At 43.0% G+C, this 22,602-nt stretch overlaps 1 protein-coding gene across 1 annotated transcript in view; it reads right to left on the minus strand.

Moving 5' to 3' along the window:
* Positions 1 to 389: 389 nt before the first annotated feature.
* LOC131752835 (dehydrogenase/reductase SDR family member 2, mitochondrial-like) overlaps positions 390 to 22,602 on the minus strand; it is a 188,720-nt gene continuing 166,507 nt past the window's right edge. Inside the window, exons 4-11 of the mRNA XM_059057527.2 lie at positions 12,464 to 12,565; positions 11,259 to 11,293; positions 8,955 to 8,974; positions 7,651 to 7,672; positions 1,837 to 1,882; positions 1,368 to 1,502; positions 960 to 1,015; positions 390 to 664 (exon numbers count right to left, since the gene is read on the minus strand). Of these exons, the coding sequence (XP_058913510.1) occupies positions 514 to 664; positions 960 to 1,015; positions 1,368 to 1,502; positions 1,837 to 1,882; positions 7,651 to 7,672; positions 8,955 to 8,974; positions 11,259 to 11,293; positions 12,464 to 12,565 (567 nt within the window). The 3' untranslated portion in view covers positions 390 to 513. The remainder of the gene's footprint in view (positions 665 to 959; positions 1,016 to 1,367; positions 1,503 to 1,836; positions 1,883 to 7,650; positions 7,673 to 8,954; positions 8,975 to 11,258; positions 11,294 to 12,463; positions 12,566 to 22,602) is intronic.

The raw sequence follows: 22,602 nt of genomic DNA on the forward strand, positions 1-22,602 counted from the left end.
GAGGCTGGCATTGATCCACCAACTCCCATCCTCTGTTGGTGAGGGTGACCTCTGCTGGTGTTAACTCCTCTGTACTTCTGGCTTGTTATCTGTGTACAACCAAGCAATCTCCCATTGTGCTAGGGATGTACAGGTACTTGAGAAACTGTCAGTGTGCCAGGAACTGCCCACAGCTGCAAATGGGCTCAGGCCATACCCCTTCTAGATTCCCTTCACCCTTGGTCAGCATGTCCTCTGTTCTAGGCTGCTCACCTAATGGGGTGGCCCAGACTTCATCCCTGAGAATGCTGATCTCCTGGTAACTATGCTCTTGTTAGGCCATGGTTCCTAATAACTAAGGTGGGAAAGGGGTGAAGAAAAATGAAAATACTTAATGACAGTTTTATATTGTAAACTTTCTTTTCTTTACTATTTTACACTCTGGTGATTCTGAACTCAAAGTGTGTGTTTGGAGCACAGGCTCGTCATTAATAGAGGTTTTCCAACGCGGTGGCCCAGAACCACACGGGGCCTTCACATCAAGAGGCAAGCCTGAGCTCTGAGCTCATACCCCTCAGAGGTGGGGGAGAAGCTGGGCAGCATGATGTTCTTGCCAGTGATGTAGCTGGCATCTGAAGAGCACAGGAAGGACACCAGTTCTGCACAGTCCTCAGGCCACCCCACTCTGCACAGAAAGAAGAGGTGGGGCTGAGAGTGGTGACACCTCCCCATGAGCTCTGGGTTCCTGTGGGATGCTGTGAAGTCAAGACCCTCATGGGGATGAGTGGAGGGCTGCAAATGGAGATATATGGGCTCTGCAGGGACTTTTACTCGTCCCAGAGCCAGGCGGGTGATCAGATCTCAGAAAGAGGAATGGGTAACAGCCTGAAGAGTGATGGCATGTGATTTTTTATCCATCACAAAGCTTCTAAGGTCACCTTAATCCAGATCCGGATGGATACTGCCTCATCACAACATACCTCTGTATTCCATGGAATCTTTCCAAACAGTTCCACAGAGTTGGGTCCTCGGAGAGCTAAAGCAAAGAACAATAATAGGTCATTGTTACTCAGACAGATGCAGTTACATTGGGAGACCCACCATGCACGTGCCCTTGTGGAAGCATGACCCGGCTCAGAGTTAAGGCAGGTGGGGGAACATTCCCTGCCCCTCCCTTAAAGAATCAAAACCCTGAAATTGAAACCCATTCTCCTGTATGGTGGGCAGAAGTTGCCAAGTCTCAAAGCTGCAGACCAGAATCTGGGTGTGTTGGGCTTGAGGACAGAACTTCACATTTATAAGCATGGGTCTCTTTGGCTAAGGTCTTGCCTGGGGAAGACAGCAATGGGACAGTGTGGGAGGGTCCAGGAGCTGCCTTTGGCCCTCACCATTTGACTGCAGTCTGTGTTGATGATTCCTGGCACCAGGCAGTTCACCCAGATGTTCTTTGGTGCCAGCTCCACTGCCAGAGTCTGAGTGAGTCCCAGCAGGGCCATTTTACTGACACTGTAGGCTCTTATTTTCTGTGGGCAGAAAGGGAAATAGATAAATAGCCTAGAACTGAGAATAAGGGAATGTCACTTGGATCTCTTGGGTTCTGCCTGGGAGCTCATCCCAATAGCACCTCCAGATCATCAAGTCTGGGAGACTATGCCTGAAAAAGAGGGTAAGAGGCTCCCACTAAGTGCATTTATGTAAAAGGAAAGATCTGTGACACCCAATGATGTCATGTCTGCATGTGGGGAGTCCTGAGGAGCAATTGTCAAATGTTGGATATTTCTATGCACCCAATTTTCCAGATGAAATGAGAGCAAGTTTCCTCTTGGCTCACCTAGAGCCACAGACAGTCATACTTACGGCAAGTGGAATATAGGCTGCCACTGAGGAGATCAGGACTACTGAACTTTGCCTGGGAAGAGAAAGATAGGTTGGCATGTGAGCTGAAGACACTTGTGTGTGACTGAGAATGGAGACTATATGGATGAGGGGGAGGACTGTGAGTGTGAGAGAGGTTGCTGGTGCAGGTATATCTCTCCTTTTCCTTTTCCGTCTTCAGTGATGTTTCTCAAGTTGTATTGCCAGTAAAGACATTTGTGTTTGGATTTTGTTTTTGGAGGGAAAAATTTGACTACAGATCGCATTTATCTAATGGTAATATCATGTAATATAATAGGTATATAATTTTAAAGAGTTTGTCCACTTCATTGCAATTCCAGTTTAAGTTTGGAATCGCAGGCTCAGTAGTTGTGGTGCACGGGCTTAGTTGATCCGCGGCATGGGGGATCTTCCCGGAAAAGGGATCGAATCCGTGTCCCCTGCGTTGGAAGGTGGATTCTTTTTTTTTTCCTTTGTGGTAGGCGGACCTCTCACTGTTGCGGCCTCTCCCGTTGCGGAGCACAGGCTCCGGACGCGCAGGCTCAGCGGCCATGGCTCATGGGCCCAGCCGCTCCGCGGCATGTGGGATCTTCCCGGACGGGGGCACCAACTCGTGTCCCCTGCATCGGCAGGCGGATTCTCAACCACTGAGCCACCAGGGAAGCCCTGGAAGGTGAATTCTTAACCACTGTGCCACCAGGGAAGCCCAAACGACTTCTTGATTACTAGTTTTTTCCAGAATTATACCTTTGCTAGAACTACAAACTCAATAGTCAACAGAAATGAAAAACTTAATAAAACATATCATAGTTGTCTAAAGTAATCACATTTCCCCCTTGTCATATGGTACTTTTTAGGTTGGCCAAACTATTCAGTGTAAACTGATAGCTTACTTTGAATGAGCACAGTTTGAAATACTTTCCCTTTAAAAACATTTTTTTTGCCATCATGACAAACAAAATAGCCTCACATGTTATGAACATAAGGAATATCTTAAATAATTTCACTGTAGTGCTAAAATTTGACAATCTTAAATCCCTTAAGAGAAGACCAGTGTTTCTGGCCTGTCCTATCCTATATAAAATGGTCACGAATTTGACCATTTGGGGTATAGTTAGCTATTATTATTCCAATGTCTTAAGATGGATGCTTAGCACACTAATTTTCTTTTGTAAATAAGCATTTAAGGCTATCAACTTCCTAAGAACAGCTTTAATAGTTTATGTATACAAGAGCAATTTCACTGGGTTCAGTAGGAGATGTCTCACAAAGCCTGATTGGATTGGTCCAGGAAAGAATTTGGGGTAGGGAAAAGGAGTCAGGAATTGAACACTGACAACTTTTGAGAAGGTTTTCCTAAAAGGGAAGGAGAAAGGGGGTCACTTCTGCAAAGGCAGTGTGCAGAGCTTTGCATAAACTCTCTCCAGGGAAATAATGATGAATGGTGAAAATTCTTAAAAAAACAAACTGGGAATTGTCCTAAAGGCATATAGAGAATGATAAGACCTTCATTCAAGAAAAATCTACTGTCTTGGTAAGAACTCCATGAACCCAATGAAACTGCTCTGGTCAAGGTTGCCTGTGCCTTCCACATGGCTAAATTCAACAGCCCAATCCCATTTTCATCTTACTTGGCCTGTCAGCAGTATTTGACACAGCTGATCTCACCTTGAAGGGCTTTCTTTGCTTTTGGGACACTACACTCCCCTGCTTCCGAGTTCCTGGTAGTTTTCTTCCTACCTCATTTATTTCTCCTTCTCGGTCTCCTTTTCTGCTGCCTCAGAACCACTCCTTTGACCTCTTGTCCTTTTTATCTACACTCACGTCCTTGATGATCTCATCCAGTCTCATGGTTTTCAATAATCATCCATTTGTTGATGGTTTTCAAATTTGTATCTCTAGGCCAGGCCTCTTTTCCAGACACATACTTATAACATACTGCTTACTTGACATCTCCATATGGTTGCCCAATAGGCTTCTCAGACTATTTATCTACAAAACAGCTCCTGATCTTTCCCTCCAGATCTGTTCCTTCCAGTCTTCCCCATCATTGCAGTTGCTCAGAAACCATGGCGTGTCATTGAGATTTTTCTCACTCTGTGTCTAAACTGTCAGCAAATCCTTTTGACTCTACCTTCAAAATTTATTCAAAATCTGATTTCTCCCAGTCTCCACTGATGCTCCAAGTCACTATTGTCTCTTGCTTAGATTATGTTGAGAGCTGCCTAAGTGGTCTTCCTGTTTCTACCTTGCCCCCCTTAGGCTGACTCAGAGGAATCCAGCTACCTCTTTGACTTCATCTCCTGTTGCTGCCTCCCTTGGTCCAGTCATACTGGCTTTTTCACTGTTTCTTGAATATACAAAGCACATATCGGCCTCAGGGTTTTTGTATTTGCTGTATCTTCTGCCTGGAACACCCTTTCCTAAATTTATCCCCATGGCTCATGGCTCACTCCCTCATCAGGATCTCTGTCAAATGTATCTTTCCCTCTGGCCTGAAATTCTGCAATATGAGAATCATCTTCATGGATTTTATAGGAATTTCTTTTCAAAATCAAATATACTTGGGGGACTTCCCGGGTGGCCCACTGGTTAAGACTCGGTGCTCCCAATGCAGGGGGCCCGGGTTCGATTCCTGGTCAGGGAACTAGATGCTGAATGCTACAAATAAAGATCCCGCACTTGGCAACTAAAAGCTCCGGTATGCGGCAGCGAAGATCCCACACGCAGCAATGGAGATCCAGAGTGCCACAACTAAGACCCAGTGTAGCCAAATAAATAAATAAATATTTTAAAGAAACTATTAAAAATCAAATATATTGGGGAGGGATAACACTGAATCAATATTAGACATAATACCCTAGCATTAAGAATTTACCATATTGCTTTTTCTTGCAGATAGCTAGCTGAGAGCAGAGTAAGAATAGAAATTTGGTAAATTTTGAATGATGCTCTTACCCAGTGAGGATTAAGAGTGAAAAGCATGAATGGAAGACCCTGGGCAGACAGTGAAAAAGGTACATGGGGAATAAGGGAGGTCACTGGGTTAGAGGAAGTCTCAGAAAAGGAAGATGGAGAGAAGATGGATGTGGAAGACACACTGTCCCTTCTAAGACTTTCTACACCACCACTTTAGCATAGGGAGTATAAACAGCATATTAGAAGTATAGATGCTCCAAAATCCTTTCAGGCAAACCAGATATAACTAAGAAATGGATTAAAATGTATCAAAAGTACCTGAAATTGGCTCCACAAACTGTGGAGGGCAAGTGTCAGTTCTATTTATTTTTGCTACTGTGTAAGCCTCCCAGTTCTAGATTCTGCCATATATATGTCTCTTGTTTGGCCGGTTCTAATTTGTATTCTTTCATTATAATAAAACTATAATCATAAAAATAGTTTATACATATTTTCATTATAATTCAGTTCTAGATATTTTCTAATTTCAATTATAATTACCAAACATATGAAGTTTTTAAAAGTAACTTTGTTATTGATTTCTAGTTTAATTGCATTGAAGTCAGAGAAACTAGTATTTTTTATTCAATAACTTGAAGTTTGTTGAGGCTTCTTTTATGGCCAGCATTATCAAATCTTGTAAATATTCTCTCTGTGCTTGAAAAGAATGTATATTCTACAGTTGTTGGTACATTTTCTATGTGTATTCATTAGGTCAAGTCTGTTAATCATGTTATTTTAATCCTGTTTATTCTACTGATATTTTGGGGGGTATGGGCCCACTTGCTCTAATTAACTACTGAGAGAGAGGTGACACTATCTATCCCACTCTGTGGATTTTTCTTCTTTTCTTTTTACTTCTGTAAAATTTTGCTTTATATGTTTGGAAGCTGTCAGTATATATAGCAATTAAAATTTTTATATGTACTTAGTGAATTGATCCTTTCAACATTATGAAACAACCATTTCTATCTTTATCAATGATCTAATATCTCTTTCATCTCATATTACTATAGTGATACCAGCTTTCCTTTGATTGAAATTTACTTACCTTTCATTTTTGTCATTCTTTTCTTTCAACCTTCAGTAATGTTTTAAAAATATATTTCTCTTGAACAGAGCATATAATTTGACTAAGAATTCTAGATCGGGGGCTTCCCTGGTGGCGCAGTGGTTGAGAGTCTGCCTGCTGATGCAGGGGACACGGGTTTGTGCCCCCGTCTGGGAGGATCCCAATGCTGCGGAGTGGCTGGGCCCGTGGGCCATGGCTGCTGAGCCTGCGCGTCCGGAGCCTGTGCTCTGCAAGGGGAGAGGCCAGAACAGTGAGAGGCCCGCATACTGCAAAAAAAACAAACAAAAATAACAAACAGGGCTTCCCTGGTGGCTCAGTGGTTGAGAATCCGCCTGCCAATGCAGGAGACACGGGTTCGTGCCCTGGTCCGGGAAGATCCCACATGCTGCGGAGCAACTAAGCCTGTGAGCCATGGCCGCTAGGCCTGCGTGTCCGGAGCCTGTGCTCCGCAACGGGAGAGGCCACAACAGTGAGAGGCCCGCATACCGCAAAAAAACACAAACAAACAAACAAAAAAACTTTCTAGCTCGGCTATCTTCATTTTTTTTTTTTTTTTTTTTTTGGTGGTACGTGGGCCTCTCACTGCTGTGGCCTCTCCCTTTGTGGAGCACAGGCTCCAGACGTGCAGGCTTTGCGGCCATGGCTCACGGGCCCAGCCGCTCCACGGCATGTGGGATCCTCCCGGACCGGGGCATGAACCCGTGTCCCCTGCATCCGCAGGCGGATTCTCAACCACTGCGCCACCAGGGAAGCCCCTATCTTCATATTTTAACTGTAATTACTGATACACTGGAATTAATATCTAACATCAAATTTTGTGTTTTATTATTTTTCCCAGTTCTTTCTTTTCTTTCCTTTTCCTTCTTGTTTTCTTTTGGATTATTTTTCCTCTTTCCATTTCCCTCCTCTACTAGTTTGAAAATATACTGCATACTCTCTTGCCATTCTTGTAGCTGTTATCCTAGAAAGTCAAACAGGCCTGTTTACCTTATAAGAGTTTAAAGGTAATACCCTTACTCTCTCTCTCAAAGAACATGAAAATCTTACAACACCTTAACTCCATTTCCATTCTCCTGATTTGAGTACTATTTTCTTTGTATTTTTATAAAACATCATTATTGCTTTTTATAGTAAATGGTTATATTTGTTCATATGTTACTATATTCTGTGCTTTTAATTCTTATTTTCATCTTAGATTTTCCATATGGGCTCTCATTTTCATTTCTGCCTGCAGTACATCATAGACTTTCTTTTCATAAAGGTCTTCTGAAAGTGAACTCTTTTTGTATGCCTGAAAATGTTATTACTTTGCCCTAGTTTTTGAAATATATTTGTAGGTATAGAATTCTAGGTTGATAGCTATTTTTTTCAGCATATAGAAGATCTCATTTCATTCTTTCTGATTTCTTTTGTTACCAATGAAAAGGTAGTCTAACTACAGTACCTCTGTTCCTTTTGAAGGTAATCTCTCTTTTCTTTTGGGGTGCCTTTTAGGATCTTTTCTTTTTCATTTGTGTTCTGAAATGGCTCATGATAATTCTCAGACTTATTGTGATTTAAGTGTAGAATTAAAAAATATATTTATTTTGCTTGACACTTACTTCTTGGATATGTGAGTTGGTAATTTTCATTACTTCTTGGATATGTGAGTTGGTAGTTTTCATTAGATCTAGAATTTCTCAGATATCATCTCTTCAATTATTGTCTCTTCTACTTTTATTTTCTGTCTCTTATCATTGTGAGTATTACTTAGATGTTAGTGTAACTTTCTTGCTTTCTCCTCCATGTCTCTTAACATATTTATCATATTTTCCATCTTTTTGTATTTTTGTTTTGCATTCTAGAATAATTTCCTTAGTTCCATCTTTCAGTTCACTGACTCTCTCTTTGGATGTCTCATATTTGTCCTTAAGTCCATCCATTGCATTTAAATGTGAATAATTATATTAAAAATTTCTAACATTCTTTTTCTCTACATTTCAAGTTTGCCTGGTCATTCTTTATAGTTCCTTTGTTCTTTTAACACATTTCCTAGCTTATCTTTTATTTCTTGAAAAAAAAAAGTACATTTAATTATTTTATAATCTGTGTCAGATCATTCCAGTATGTAAAGAACTTGGGGGTCTGTTTCTGTTGTCTGTTGTTTATGCTAATTTTTGCTTCTTGCTCTCTGTTTTAATTATTATTTTGAATGTGAGCTGATCTTACCTTAACATTTTATTATTAAGAACTGTGTAAGGTCTGTGATTAAGGTAAGTTCATTTAAAGAAGTTTTTCTTTTGCCTCTGTTAAGCACCTGGGGCCAATATTCACCTGGGATAACTTTAAATTAAATTTTTTTTTTTGGCTGCGTTGGGTCTTCATTGCTGTGCACGGGCTTTCTCTAGTTGTGATGAGCGGGGGCTACTCTTCATTGCGGTGCACAGGCTTCTCGTTGTGGTGGCTTCTCTTGTTGCAGAGCACGGGCTCTAGGCATGTGGGCTTCGGTAGTTGTAGTACATGGGCTCAGTAGTTGTGGCTCGCAGGCTCTAGAGCACAGGCCCAGTAGTTGTGGTGCACAGGCTTAGTTGCTTCGTGGCATGTGGAATCTTCCCGGACCAGGGATCAAACCTGTGTCCCCTGCATTGGCAGGTGGATTCTTAACCACTGAGCCACGAGGGAAGTCCCTAAATTAAATTTTTGACTTTTCTTTTTTTATTGCTTGTTTGTATGTATGAGGTGTGTGTGTGTGTGTGTGTGTGAAGTCATCTCAGTAGCAGGAATTTAAATTAAAAATCTGCATGAGGGCATAACTTGGGGTCCAAATCCTTAGCCATGTTTTTCTTTTCCCCTCTATTGGTTTCTAACTTTGCAAAAGCTAATTTTCCTTGTAGTCTTCCAGGAGTCTAGTTCTAGTTCGTATTTTAATTGAGGGGTAGTCATTTGGGGTCCCAGCTTCATGACTGGAGTGTCCCCTACTGGACTTTCTTCCTTGGGCAGGCCGTTTTTTTGTTTCCTATATCCTGGGAGGCCATGAAAACAGAAGCTAAAGGGTTTGGCATTTGTCAAAGAGGATTTGGAAAATACCCACAAGGCAAAAGCTGACTGCAGGTCTCAGCTTACTTCTCAAGGCTCCTATTTTCACTTAGTGTTTTGGTTTAAGACTGTTTAACTTTCTTGCTTGTGTTTAAGATGATACATTAAAACTTTTTTACCTTTGATTTTTAAATTATTTACCTCTGCTACATTGTGTCCTTGTGGTTTCTTCTTCTTTCTGGCTGTTTATACTGGATACCATAACCAAGGTCCTTTTTCTCTTCATACTTAAAATTTAGAAGGATGGATGAAATATGCTCAAGATTATTAAAATACATGATCACATGACTTCTTGCTAAAAAAAGTCAGAGCCTCCTCCTTGCCTACTGCATAATATCTAGACACCCAATATTAATACTCTCCTTGTTTCATGCTGTCTGACCACTTCTTTTTATTTCCCAGTGGTTTTTCAGGTTGTTCTTTGAAACTTCTCTAAGCTTCCCATTATTTTTTAAATTGTTTCCATTTATTCTATAAATATATAAATTTTTTTCCATTTTTTCTATAAGTATATTCCATTTATATCTACTTGTCAAAATCCTAACTACCCTTCACAACCCGATTTAAATAGAGCTTCCTTCATGAACTCCTGCCTTGTCCACAAGGCTGGAGAAAGTAATCTTTTACTTGCTCAGATCCTGTAACTAGTAAGAATAGTAGTGATAATAATATTAATAATGTTTATTATAAATATTAAGACCAATTTAATTATTATTAAATTATATTTATGGTACTTATAATCTATACTGTAATTAATATTCATTTGAAAATCATGTTTATTATTTATTATAGAAAATATACATAACTATACATAGTCTCTACTATGTATACTTTGCTTGGTAATTGACATTTAATCATGTCAATTCATCTTCACAACCAGGTATCATTATTTCCACTTAATAGATGAGGAAATGAAGGCCCAGAGAGTTTAATCACCAAGAATGTGTAGCTAGTGATGGAGCGAGGATCTGATTAGGTCTCTCTGATACCAAAGACCATGCTGTCTTCAACACACTAGTAGTTTTTAACCAATTTTGTGAAACCAGTTCTGCAGAGGTACTCAGGACTACCAACAGCCAACAGGGGATTAGGCAGAGGTCAAATGGGTAAGCACCAGGCCTCTGATCCATTACAACCTGGGCATCTCTGCTTTCGTCTGTTTTAGAGATTGGGTTCTTGTGGAGGGTATTCTTTGATAAAAGGGTTCTGTTGTGAAAAACAGTTTGAAAACCATTGTATTGGGTTAAATCACATACATTACTGGTAGCTGGCCATTTTTGTATGTAAAAATGGCATTTAAAAAGTATGACTCAATCTAATACCACAGCCATCATGCCTGTGTTAGGTGTGGGAGAGGCCTTGGAAGTCATGACGCGTTAGAAGTCCTGGTTGTATATCACAGGTGGCCACACAGGTCCAGAGGAGACACCTAGCTATACCAGGCACTCAATGTGCTTGCTGAGTTCAGTGGCTGCTCCAGAATTTCAATATGGAAGAAGCTGAAGGGAAGTAATCCAGAGGGAAGAGGGGTCTTAAGGCTTCATCTACAAAGCACTGTACTGAGACTGAAAAAACCTCAATTGACCATTTTAAAGAGGGAGTGAGGGAAAAGCTGAAGGAGATAACCGGGCAGCTCTGACCTTCAGAGGAGACATGGCTTAGCAGGGAGAGAGGCCTGAGGAGCTGGGATACACCCAGAGGGATCTATTTTGAAACAGAAATGAGACTGGCCCATCTTGGAGGACTGATTTTGGGTGAATAGAGCACTTTGAGGAAAAGCTGTATTCCTACGGTGATCAGACAATGGAAAGCTTCTAATGATTGGGCTGGCAATTCAATGAGGGAGAAATGCTCCCTGGAGCACAGCCAGATTGCTCCTGCCCCAGGAAAAATGCTGGGTTCCTGGGGAATATCTGGGAAGGCCCCACTCCCTGAGACCAGTGGGAAATCAGAGCAAGAGAGAGAGCCCAAGCCCATCCCACAGGAGAGGAGGAGCTGGGCAGGCTTTGGCATCTACCACAGGCTGTGGGAGACAGGGAAGCAGGAACTGCCCTGCAGTGGCTGGGGAAGGGGGGGGGTGCGGCGGGGAGTGGAGGGACCAGACTTGAGAGGGACTGGGAAACCATGACTGCTCTTGTTACGGGCTCTGGAGTGTGTCTCAGGGTCACCATCCTCAGGGCTCTTGTGCCCTGAGCGGCTGCGGCCCAAGAGAGACCACTTCCGGTTCCCCGATTCCCGACTCTGGGCCCTTCTGTTTGTGGATCCCTGTTCTGCTTCCAGATTCCCTGGGCCTCTAGATTTGAGGGTGGAGGACTTCACATTCACGTCCAGGACCTGAAATCAGAGCAAATGAAGGGTGGGGGAGGGGAGACAGTCAGTCCAGTGTGCGTTTTCACCATGTTAGCAGATCTATCACATTAGAAAGTGGGTGTGATGGCCTCTGACACGAGAAGTGGAGAGAATCCTGGCTTTCTTTGACATGCGTGGCGGGGAGGCACCCTGAAGATGCAGGAATATGGGGAGCAGGTTGAGGACTCTGCAGACAGAAGACCCCAGAGTCTGCAGGATGTCTCCCCATGTCTCCAACGGCACCAGTCAGAAAAGAATGTTTCATCTGGGGCTGAGGAGGCATCAAACAGTGTGGGAAAGGCAGGCATTATGGGCTGAATTATATACTCCCCAAATTTATATGTTGAAGTCCTAACCCCCAGGACCTCAGAATGTGACCTTATTTGGAAATAGGGTCATTGCAGATGTAGTTCAGATGGAGTCATCCTGGAGTAGGATGGGCCCTAATCCAATATGAATGCTATCCTTGTACAAAGGGGAAACTTGGAGACAGACAGACAGACAGACAGACACACACACACACACACACACACACACACACGGAGAACGGCATGTGAAGATGGAGGCAGAGATTGGGGTGACGCTTCTATAAGATGGGAAAGCCAAAGATTGCCAGCAAACCACCAGAAGCTAGGAGAGAGGCAGGGAACAGAATCCCCCTCATAGCCCTGAGAAGGAATTGACCCTGCTGATGCCTTGATCTTGGACTTCTGACCTCCAGAACTGTGAGACAATAAATTTTTGTTGTTCAAGCTACCTGGCTTGTGGATTTGTTACTGCAGCAACACAGCTGGATTTCAGGGTTAGAGCCTTGGGCATTAAGCAACCCTGGCAAGGAAGGGAGTCATTCCCTTCTCTGTGCCCCACATTTATTGTGATTATTTGATTCTGTGTTGGACACTCCCTGCAGACTGGGAGCTCCTGGATGGTGGGGACCACAACTGCAATGTAGATACTCTTACCTCCAACTCACAGATGGGGGACTGAGGCTCAGAGTGCAGGCATCTGGCCTTGCTCTCTGCTGGTGAGTCTGTGACGGGAGGGTGGACGCATGGGAGCTGAAGACCAGCTCTGGGCATGGAAGCCGAGGTGGAGAGTCGCACAGAAGGCGAGCGGGACGTCCAACCCGCCCCACCCGGCTTCCCCAGACCTCACCTTGTCCCAGACCTGCTCACTGCTCCACACGGTACTTTCCGACAAAGGATTGACCCCTGGCACGCACACCAGGAAGTCAACACCCCTGCAGTGTTCCAGGACCTGTGGGGAGAAGGGGATATTAGAGGACAAGGGTCAGGGAGTGAAAGGAGGTTTCTGCTGCAGTGGGAGGTGATTCCTGTTTGCTCTCCCCGGGGCTGTGCCAGGTCAGACCCAGGAGAGGACCACACCAAATGAGGACGGAGTCATCTCTTAGGAACCAGGCACTGAGCTTCAGGACAGGAAGGGGTGGAGTTACACCCCAGGTACCCTTTCGTGTCCTCCTCCTAGTCTCAGACACTCCTCATCGGCACTGCTTCCTGAAGTTTCACTGTCAGCTCTCCTTTTCCCCAAGAACACTAGCTCTGACCGTACAGCCAGGGTTCCCTTCTCTACAATGTTCCGAACCCCTTCATATCCCTTCTCAGGATCTTCCAGGAGGGCCTGGCCAACCTCTCACACTGCAGCTGGTGGTTGTAACCAGACTCTTCTCCTCCACCAGCATGCTGCCTACCCCACACCTCCCCAGATCCTGTCCATATGCACTGCCCCCTACCCCCCAGCATCTCCTCTTCCTGCCCAGATCTGTTGGAGACTGTGGGCATCCTGGGCAGGGGCTGAATGACACATAGTTAACTTGATTCATGTCATGGTGCCTCTTTCCTAGTACTGGTTATAAGCAGCAGCATCCCCGTGGCCCCGTCTGTACCTCCTTGAATGCCTCTCACCGTGGCTACCAGCCACTCCTGGTCCTCGCCCTTCCCCACATGGCACATCGACGTGCCATCTCCCTGGCTGGGCTAGTACTGGGGTGGTCTGGGCATCATCCCAGGAAGCTCAGCCTAGAGCCTGCTCTTCTAGCCCTTCTAATGGTTTTCTGAACACAGACTTTCCCATAAGAAATCTTTTCTGTTTAAACTAACTGGAGTGGTTTCTGCTGCCTAGAATCAAATCCTGACATATGCACACATAGATTCAAAAATTATTTATTCATTGAGACCCCCTAGGATAATAAATATTTACTTCACAGTCTTGCTGTGAAGGTGAGTACCAAGCAAGTTAAGGTGTGAAAGGGCTTTGTAAACTGTAAAGTGCCTAAAATATAAGCAGTTCTGTAGCTTCTTACAAGGGGTGATGTGTGTTTCATTGTTCTATCCCTTCCCTTGAAAGACCTCTGGCCTCCAGCCTCTGGAGGCACCTCACCCCTGCTTGCAATGCCCTTCCCCGGCTGCTTTTCATCCCCCAGCCTCTTCCAGACTTCTTTGTTTTCAATGCATTAAAGGAATCCTTTCCGACCCCCCAAAGCTGACTTACTGTCTCCTCCATGTGACCTAGTGGCCCCTGTGCTTATTCCCCTTCTAGCATTTATCTCACTAACTCTAAGTGATTGTGTTGCATTTATCACTTTTAACAGGGTGCCCACCACCTAGTAATTGCTTAATAGATATTTGTTAAAGGAATGAATTGAGATTTGGCTGCAGTGAAATAGTGATGTTGTAGGGGCCCCACTAGACCCATGAGTTAAATTCCTTAGCCACACTCTTCCCCTCTGTTGTCCAGTTGTGTCAGTTCAGCTCTGGTCTGGAAACATTTACTTTCAAGTAGTCATTCTTGGTTTTTAAGTGTTCAGGCTTTGAATGGCATCAGGACTTGTGTACACAGTGAACTTGTGTTTTCATGATGTTTAGGATTCTGACCCTCTGCTCAAATCTCCACAAATCTATAGCTATGAACTGATTTACATAAAACCAATTCCCTTATTTAAGCACTTAAACTTTAGTAAATCTTAGGCAAATGTCAAAGCAGATAATGCTTTCAAAGCAAATATACACAAATTCATAATCTTTTTTCTCAGAAACTTAGCTCCTATGGTTCCTATTCATTCATTATGGTTCCTTACCTCCCCTTCAGCCAAGGATTCAAAATAGAAGGGTTTCCTTGTCCTCCTACTTAACTTTTCGTCAGTGTCACTCCAGGCAATTTATTCTTAAATCTCTGGGGCTTCATCTTGTCCAAGGACAGAATCACTTTCTCACCTTTCCCCGAACCATTTCTTAGTCTTTTTGACAAGGGAGAATCTGCTTGGGGGTAGCAAAAGGCTAAGCATTTCTTTTTTTTCTCTCTCTCTCTGCTTCTCTGCTCCCATCACATCTTTATTTTGGAAAAATGATACAGAATCTAGGAGTATACTAGTTTCTTCATTCTTTCAACAAACATTTAATGGGAACCTACTATATACTGGGCACACAGAATAGAAAGATGACTCTATCATAGTTTTAGTTTTGGTACTCAAAGCTCTCATATTCTGAACTGGGCCTGCAGACAAAAAAATGGTTATTATCCATTGTCTTAGGAGATAAATATGATTAACACAGTTTTATGGGGGCAAAAGGGAAGGAGGGTACCTCACCCAACCTTGGGGTCAGAGTGGTTAGATAAAATATCCTGGGGAAGACAATACCTGAGTGGACTCAGGAAAAGAGCTTCTATTATTGTTATTATTATTATTTTTAACTTCTTTATTGGAGTAAAATTTTTTACAATGTTGTGTTAGTTTCTGTTGTATAACAAAGTGAATCAGTTATATGTATACATATATCCCCATATCCCCTCCCTCTTTGCATCTCCCTCCCACCCTCCCTATCCCACCCCTCTAGGTGGTCACAAAGCACCGAGCTGATCTCCCTGTGCTATGCGACTGATTCCCACTAGCTGTCTATTTTACATTTGGTAGCGTATATATGTCAGTTCTACCCTCTCACTTCGTCCCAGCTTACCCTTCCCCCTCCCCATGTCCTCAAGTCCATTCTCTATGTCTGCGTCTTTATTCCTGTCCCACCCCTAGGTTCATCACCTTTTTAAAAAAAATAAATTTATTTTATTTATTTATTTTTGGCTGCATTGGGTCTTTGTTGCTGTGCGTGGGCTTTTCTCTAGTTGTGGTGAGCGAGGGCTACTCTTCGTTGTGGTGTGCGGGCTTCTCATTGCCATGGCTTCTCTTGTTATGGAGCACAGGCTCTAGGCAAGTGGGCTCAGTTGTTGTGGCTCACGGGCTCTAGAGTGCAGGCTCAGTAGTTGTGGCACACTGGCTTAGTTGCTTCGCAGGGACCAGATCCCTGGTCCGGGATCTTCCCGGACCAGGGCTCGTACCCGTGTCCCCTGCATTGGCAGGCAGATTTTCAACCACTGTGCCACCAGGGAAGCCCAGAACCATTTTTTTTAAGATTCATGCTTTTTTTTTAAAAAAAGATAAATGTCCACTGTAAATTTTTTTAAAAAATATTTGGGAAAATTCATGAGAAAATTCAGGGAAAAGTTGTGAAAGACTTCAAAGTGGGTCCAACTTTGAAATGGGTTGGATGTCTTCAATGGAAGACCAGGCTTTGCCTAGCACACTCTTCCAGGTGATCGGATCTTGTGGGATCACTACACCTTTCATTACCTTTGAGCTATTTACAACTCCATGAGTTATAGATAACTGATAGCATTGCAAATGATTCCCATCCATAGATGCAAATAAATGGTATCTGGAGCAGAGTCAATTGGTTTCCCTCCCCCACTGTGGAAGAAATCAGCTTTGCATCTATTAAGCAAATTTATTTTAGTCTTCCTTATGGTCTCTCTCTATGTGTGGTTCTTTGAATTAACTTTTGAATCTTTTATAATATCTTAGTAGTTCCCTTCATGAATTATTGAGTTAAATAAAAATTTTGGTACTTGTTCACATTATATTTATATGACAGTCATGACTTTACCTTTTAAAAAATTATCCTTCAACAGAAGAAAGTAAAAATTTGATGTCAAGTTAAATATTGTTTTTTTAAAAACAATTCCCCTAGTTACCTCTCTACATATCCATTCTCATATAATATCCATGTATTCAATTTTGCAGAAAGGGATCACAATTCTCATGGCTTTTCTTTGTTCCTTTCTCCATCCCTCCCTCCCTCTTCCTTCCTTTCTTTCTTTCCATCCTTCCTTCTTCCTTCCTTTCTTCTCTCTCCCTTCCTTCTGTCCCTTTCTCTTTCTTCCTTTTCTTCTTTCTCTTCCTTCCTTCCTCCCCCCCTTCCTTCCTTCCTCTGTCTTTCTCTCTCCTTCTTTCCTTCCTTCTTTCTTTCTTCCTTTCTTTTCTTAGCTGATTTTTCTTTCTTTTTATTTTATTTTATTTTATTTTTATTTATTTATTTTTGGCTGCGTTGGGTCTTCGTTGCTGCATGCAGGCTTTCTCTAGTTGCAGCGAGCGGGGGCTACTCTTTGTTGCAGAGCATGGACTTCTCATTGCGGTAGCTTCTCTGGTTGAGGACCATGGGCTCTAGGCACGCGGGCTTCAGTAGTTGCAGCATGTGTGCTCAGTAGTTGTGGCTTGTGGGCTCTAGAGTGCAGGCTCAGTAGTTGTGGTACATGGGCTTAGTTGCTCTGTGGCATGTGAGATCTTCCCGGACCAGGGCTTGAACCCTGGTGTCCCCTGCATTGGCAGGTGGATTCTTAACCACTGTGCCGCCAGGGAAGCCCTCCTTAACTTTCTTAAACGAAGAATGAAATACAGAGTTTGGGAGTACAGGAGGGCACACCAAGCAAGGAAGGTAGCATGAATCGAGGCAAGGAGAGAAAAGCACAGTGGGAGAAACTACAACAAGTTTGGTATTCCTGGAACATCCAGTGTGAAGTGGGGATAGGCTGGAGATAAGGCTAGAGAATTAGTCAAGGGCCAAATGGTGGCAGTTATTGAACACTGAGACAGAGAACCTGGGCTTTATCTAGAGGGCAGAGGGAGACACTGAAATTTAATAAGAAAGGTGAAAGGGTCAGATATTGACATGGTTAGATTTTTGCCTTATAGAGACAACTTCTGTGTGTGTTTGTGTGTGTGTGTGTGTGAGCGCGCACACGTGCGCACGTGCATGTGCTCACGTGCAATTAAACTTTCCATCTTTTTGTGCAGAGGTGAGAGGTAGGAGGAAAACCAGGCCTTTGGCATCCTCAAAGTCAAGTGAAGATGGCATCTATGGAGAAGAGTTATCAGCTGTATCAGATGCTGCTGATAGCTGAAGTAAAAGGAGGACTGAGTACTGACCACTGGATTTTGCAATGTGGAAGTTACTGGTGATCTTGACAAGAAAGGTTTCAAAACATGATTGGAGTGGGTTTAATAGAGAGGGGGAAGATAAAAATAAGAGACTGTAGTCTTTCAAGTAGCTTTGTTGTTGTTGTTGTTGTTTTTTTTAAAGGGGCTTCCCTGGTGGCGCAGTGGTTGAGGGTCCGCCTGCCAATGCAGGGGACATGGGTTCGTGCCCTAGTCCAGGAGGATCCCACGTGCTGCAGAGCGGCTGGGCCCGTGAGCCATGGCCGCTGAGCCTGTGCGTCCGGAGACTGTGCTCCGCAACAGGAGAGGCCACAACAGTGAGAGGCAAAAAAAGGCAGAGAAGTAGGGCAGTCGCCAGATGGAGAAGATGATTAAGAGGAGAAAAAAATCAACACATCCATAAACTGATGTGGATGATCTCAGTGATCCAGGATAGGGGGTAAGATGATCAATATAGGAGAGAGAGCAGATCACAGGAGGAATATCCTTGAATAGGCAGGAAAAGATGGGACCTAGAACACAAGGAGTGAGCTTTTAGCTAAGAGCATCTATAATTCATCCGGAGTAAGAGAGAAGATAAATAGGAAGAAGTGTGCTGGGGGCTTGTGGAAGGTCTCTCTCATTGCCTAATTTTCTCACGGAAAAATGAAGTGAGGTCTTCATCTGAGAGTGAAGTGCTAGAGGTTTGAGGAGAAGAGAGAGAATGAAACAGTTGTCAAGAGAGTGAGAGAGTAATGGAACTAGAGTATGATGATGCAGCATTAAGGGCTCCCTTAAGATTGGTTAGTGATAGTGGCACTGGATTATGTATGGATTATGATGCAACTTGATAAAATAAGCTTTAACTTATTTTAACTTATTTAACTTTCTGATAAATTCATATTGACTCTGAAGAAGACATTTGAAATTTCTATTCATGGCTTTTATTTAATATATCTTGAAATTTTGGTAGTATTGGAAAACAGTCTAAGGAGACAAGTGTCACTAAACAGTTCAGCTTCATTCGTCCAAAGGTGATTTTTTTCCTAGCTAATGACACAATCTAGGGATTGAGTGTTGAGAAGAGCTGAAAAGAATTTTTTTTTGGCTGCGATGGGTCTTAGAGGTGGCGCCCGGGGTTTCTCTCTAGTTGTGGCGTGAGGGTTTTCTCTCTCTAGTTGAGGCGCACAGGCTCCAGGGCTCGTGGGCTCTGTATTGTGGTTCGTGGGGTCCAGAGCGCATAGGCTCTGTAACTTGCGGCACACGGGCTCTCTCATTGAGGCACGGGAGCTCAGTAGCTGTGGCGTATGGGCATAATTGCTCCGCGGCATGTGGGATCTTAGTTCCCCAACCAGGGATCAAACCCACATCCCCTGCTTTGGAAGGCGGATTCTTTACTAATGGACCACCAGGGAAGTCCCTGAAAAGAATGTTTATTTTTAAATACTTGGAAATGCTAGTTTCAGCATTTACTATTTTGTATCAATGCTATTTTTGCTTTGCTCCTGTAGAGCTCTCCCCCATATGTGTTCCTTGACAAGAACTGAGGTGTAGAAAGGTCCTTAAATGAAAACTGTCCTCACACGCACTGCTCCTGACAATATATCTGAATTCAGAACATCCCAACACAGGCTAAAACACTTAATTTCTAATATACCAGCACTCTTAACAAAATTAAGTATCAAAAAGAGAAAGGTAAGAAGCCCTAAGGCATTTAAATATTAAATGAAGCATCCCAGAAACCAATATGTATAATAGTCTTTGTTGGCAACTGGGAGGTTTTCTCATTCTGAACCAATACATCATAGTAGAATAATATAACTTTCTTCCCTTTTTGAGCTTGGCTAATGGTAAGGGGAGGTAGGAAGGGAAATTTTACATAGCCTTGAACATAGGTGCTTTCTCAGGCAGATCATTTTTAGAAAGGACCACATCTGGAAGTTGATTTCTTTTTTTTTTTTTTTTTTTTTTTTTTTTTTTTTTTTTTTTTTTGCGGTATGTGGGCCTCTCACTGTTGTGGCCTCTCCCATTGCGGAGCACAGGCTCCGGACGCGCAGGCCCAGCGGCCATGGCCCACGGGCCCAGCCGCTCCGCGGCATGCGGGATCCTCCCGGACCAGGGCACGAACCCGTGTCTCCTGCATCGGCAGGCGGATTCTCAACCACTGCACCACCAGGGAAGCCCATGATTTCTTTTTTAAAAAACAAATTTATTGAAGTCTATTTTACTATAAAAATTAAGTATACAATTGAATCATTCTCAGTAACTTTACCAAGTGATGCAGCAATCTCACTAAGACATTCTTAGAACATTTTCATCACTCCAATAAGATTCTACAAGCCCTTTACAGGTAATTCCGTTCTTACCCCTAGCACCAGGCAGCCACTGATCTACTTTCTGCCTCTTAAATTTTAAATTTGCCTTTTCTGAAGCTTTCATATAAATGAGAAAATTGATTTCTTAAACGATACGTATGCCTAATTGGAAAGTCTTTACATATGTATTGTTCTACAGCATTCTCTTGCCAAAAGGATGGGACACTTGTCTCAGGCATATGGGGTTTTGGGAAGAATATATATCTGTATAAAATTTTCTATATATACTTTTAAAAAATATTTATTTATTTATGTATTTATTTGGCTGGGCTGGGTCTTAGTTGTGGCACATGGGATCTTTAGTTGTGGCATGTGGACTCTTAGTTACAGCATGTGGGATGTAGTTCCCTGACCAGGGATGGAACCTGGGCCCCCTGCATAGGGAGCATGAATTCTTAACCACTGGACCACCAGGGAAGTCCCTATATATACTTTTCTTACTTTGACGGTGAGTCCCAGGTGCTTTGCTCGATGCCTGGAGAGAATCCGAGTGACAGTAATAGCTCTCAATGTTGTGCAGGTCCTCAGGTGTCTGGGCTGCTGCCACTCCTCTCCATGCTTTAGGTCAGGCCATCCGTTTCTCCTCCTTCCAGGACACACCCATGAGATCTCCGTGCCCTCTTTCCAGCCTTCACTTTTTTTGAGTCATCAGAGCCCCAAACTAGGATGGAGGTTCCTATTGAAAGACACCAAATCATGTTTTGTCCATCATGCAGGGCCTCTTGAACACCTTCCCTTATCATCACAGCGAACAGTGACCTCTGTGACTTTCTATAGCACTGGACTCATCTGCTTCCAGGACCCCTGTTTCTTTTCTTGTATTTTATGTTAACTATTATTCATTAGTTGTCCAAGTCAGAAACTTCAGAGTCAGCTATGATTCTTCCCCTCACTTCTTCCACATCCAACTGTCACCAAATCCTGCCAATATTATATCTGCTCTCCTTAAGTCAATCTTCTCCCCATCCCACTGTTGCTATATTTTATTGCAGTGGTCATGTATCTGGCCTGGAGTGTAGTTGTAGCTCTTTTCTGTTGTTACTTCCAAACTAAGCTGGGGTGATCTTTCCAAAGTGAAAATCTGATCAAGTCCATCTCGTTGCGAAAATTCAACAATGGCTGTCCATTGACTTTTATGATAAAGTTAAAATTCTTGGCTTCTTGTACTAGGATTTTGTTGATTTGTCTCTGACCTCTCTCCCTAGCTTCATTTCTCTTTGCTTTCACAAGCTCCTTTTACTAGAAACATAACAATTTCCCTGTATTTCTATGCTTGTATCCTCATCATCTGGATTGTTCCTACTCTCCTCAAGACTCAGCACAGGCATCATCTCCTCTGGAGGCAGTCACGTCTGCAGAGAAGCCTTCTTGGATACACCTATTGGTCTTTCCAACCAAACTCTATGTCTCAGCCCTGTGTCTCCTACCACCCCCAACGAGGCTGATAGTACCTTAAGGGCAGAGTCAATGTTTTATACTTCTCCAGAGTCAGGTTTGCATTTACTGTTTGGAGTTCTCCTTTTAAAAATGACGTCTCTCTTCTCTGTCGATGCCTTGAGCCTCTTATGACATCATGAGGCTTGTGTGTTGCGACCCAGAGAGTCAAAGCCTGAGATTCAGCTGGAGAAAGTGGGCGTGTGGCCAAGCTGATATTGTTTTCTGTTACAAGCAGCCTCTTTCTTCCTAAGGAGGGTCCAACAGCACTTTTTTTTTTGAGTGCTTACTGTGTATCAAACTCAGGTTCATTAGGTGTTTTCATCTTTATAAAAACCCAGTGAGGTATTGATAGGTGATACTATTCCCATTTACACACAGGGAAACTGGGTCATAGAGAAGTTAAATAACTTGCCCAACCACCACTGTTCATCAGCTGTGGGATTTGTCTCCAAGCCCCATGTTCTTAACTTCTAAGATATCTATTTATATATATCTATGTGTGTGTGTGTTTTATGGGTCCAATAATGAAATGGATCAAATGTTGTGAGCTTATACTCAAACAGTTTTGCATCCTGACCCAACACATCTTTGGAGGTAAGAGGGTGTCTAAATGTGAGCTGAAGATGAGAACCAAGGTAACTATGGAGCCTCTTTCCCTGTCCTGCCTTCAGGTGGGCTCAGCCTGGGCTTCCTGTTAAGGGTTTGCTTGCCTACCCTTTTCTTAATTCCTTGATATAGGAATTATACCTGGAATAATTCTGTTCTTTTTCAAATATTGCATGTCTAAGTGTTATAGCAAGATACAGGATTCTGCAGCCAGTTGTAGAGTCAGGCTTAAATATACAGAGACAATCCTTCTATATTAGACAGTTTCTTGCCAAAGTACGCCTAGTATAGTTTAGCTTTCCTGCTATGAGTCCGCATATGCTTTTTTGTTGTTTTGTTTGTTTGTTTGTTGTTTTTTTGGGCCACACAGAATGCAGGATCTTAGTTCCCTGACCAGGGATCAAACCCATGTCCCTCTGCAGTGGAAGTGCGGAGCCCTAACCCCTGGACCGCCAGGGAATTCCCCACATATGTTGTTGAGATAAAGATGATTTGCATCCTTGGCACCTTGACAGGTAACTGGCATTATAACCTACTCTTGCAAGTATTTGTTTTCTTTTTGATTATTTTATTCAGAACAAATAATAATATGACTCAGGTCATGAAGGTATAACTGTGTT

This window comes from Kogia breviceps, chromosome 3, assembly GCF_026419965.1.
Source record: "Kogia breviceps isolate mKogBre1 chromosome 3, mKogBre1 haplotype 1, whole genome shotgun sequence".
NCBI classification, from domain to species: domain Eukaryota; kingdom Metazoa; phylum Chordata; class Mammalia; order Artiodactyla; family Physeteridae; genus Kogia; species Kogia breviceps.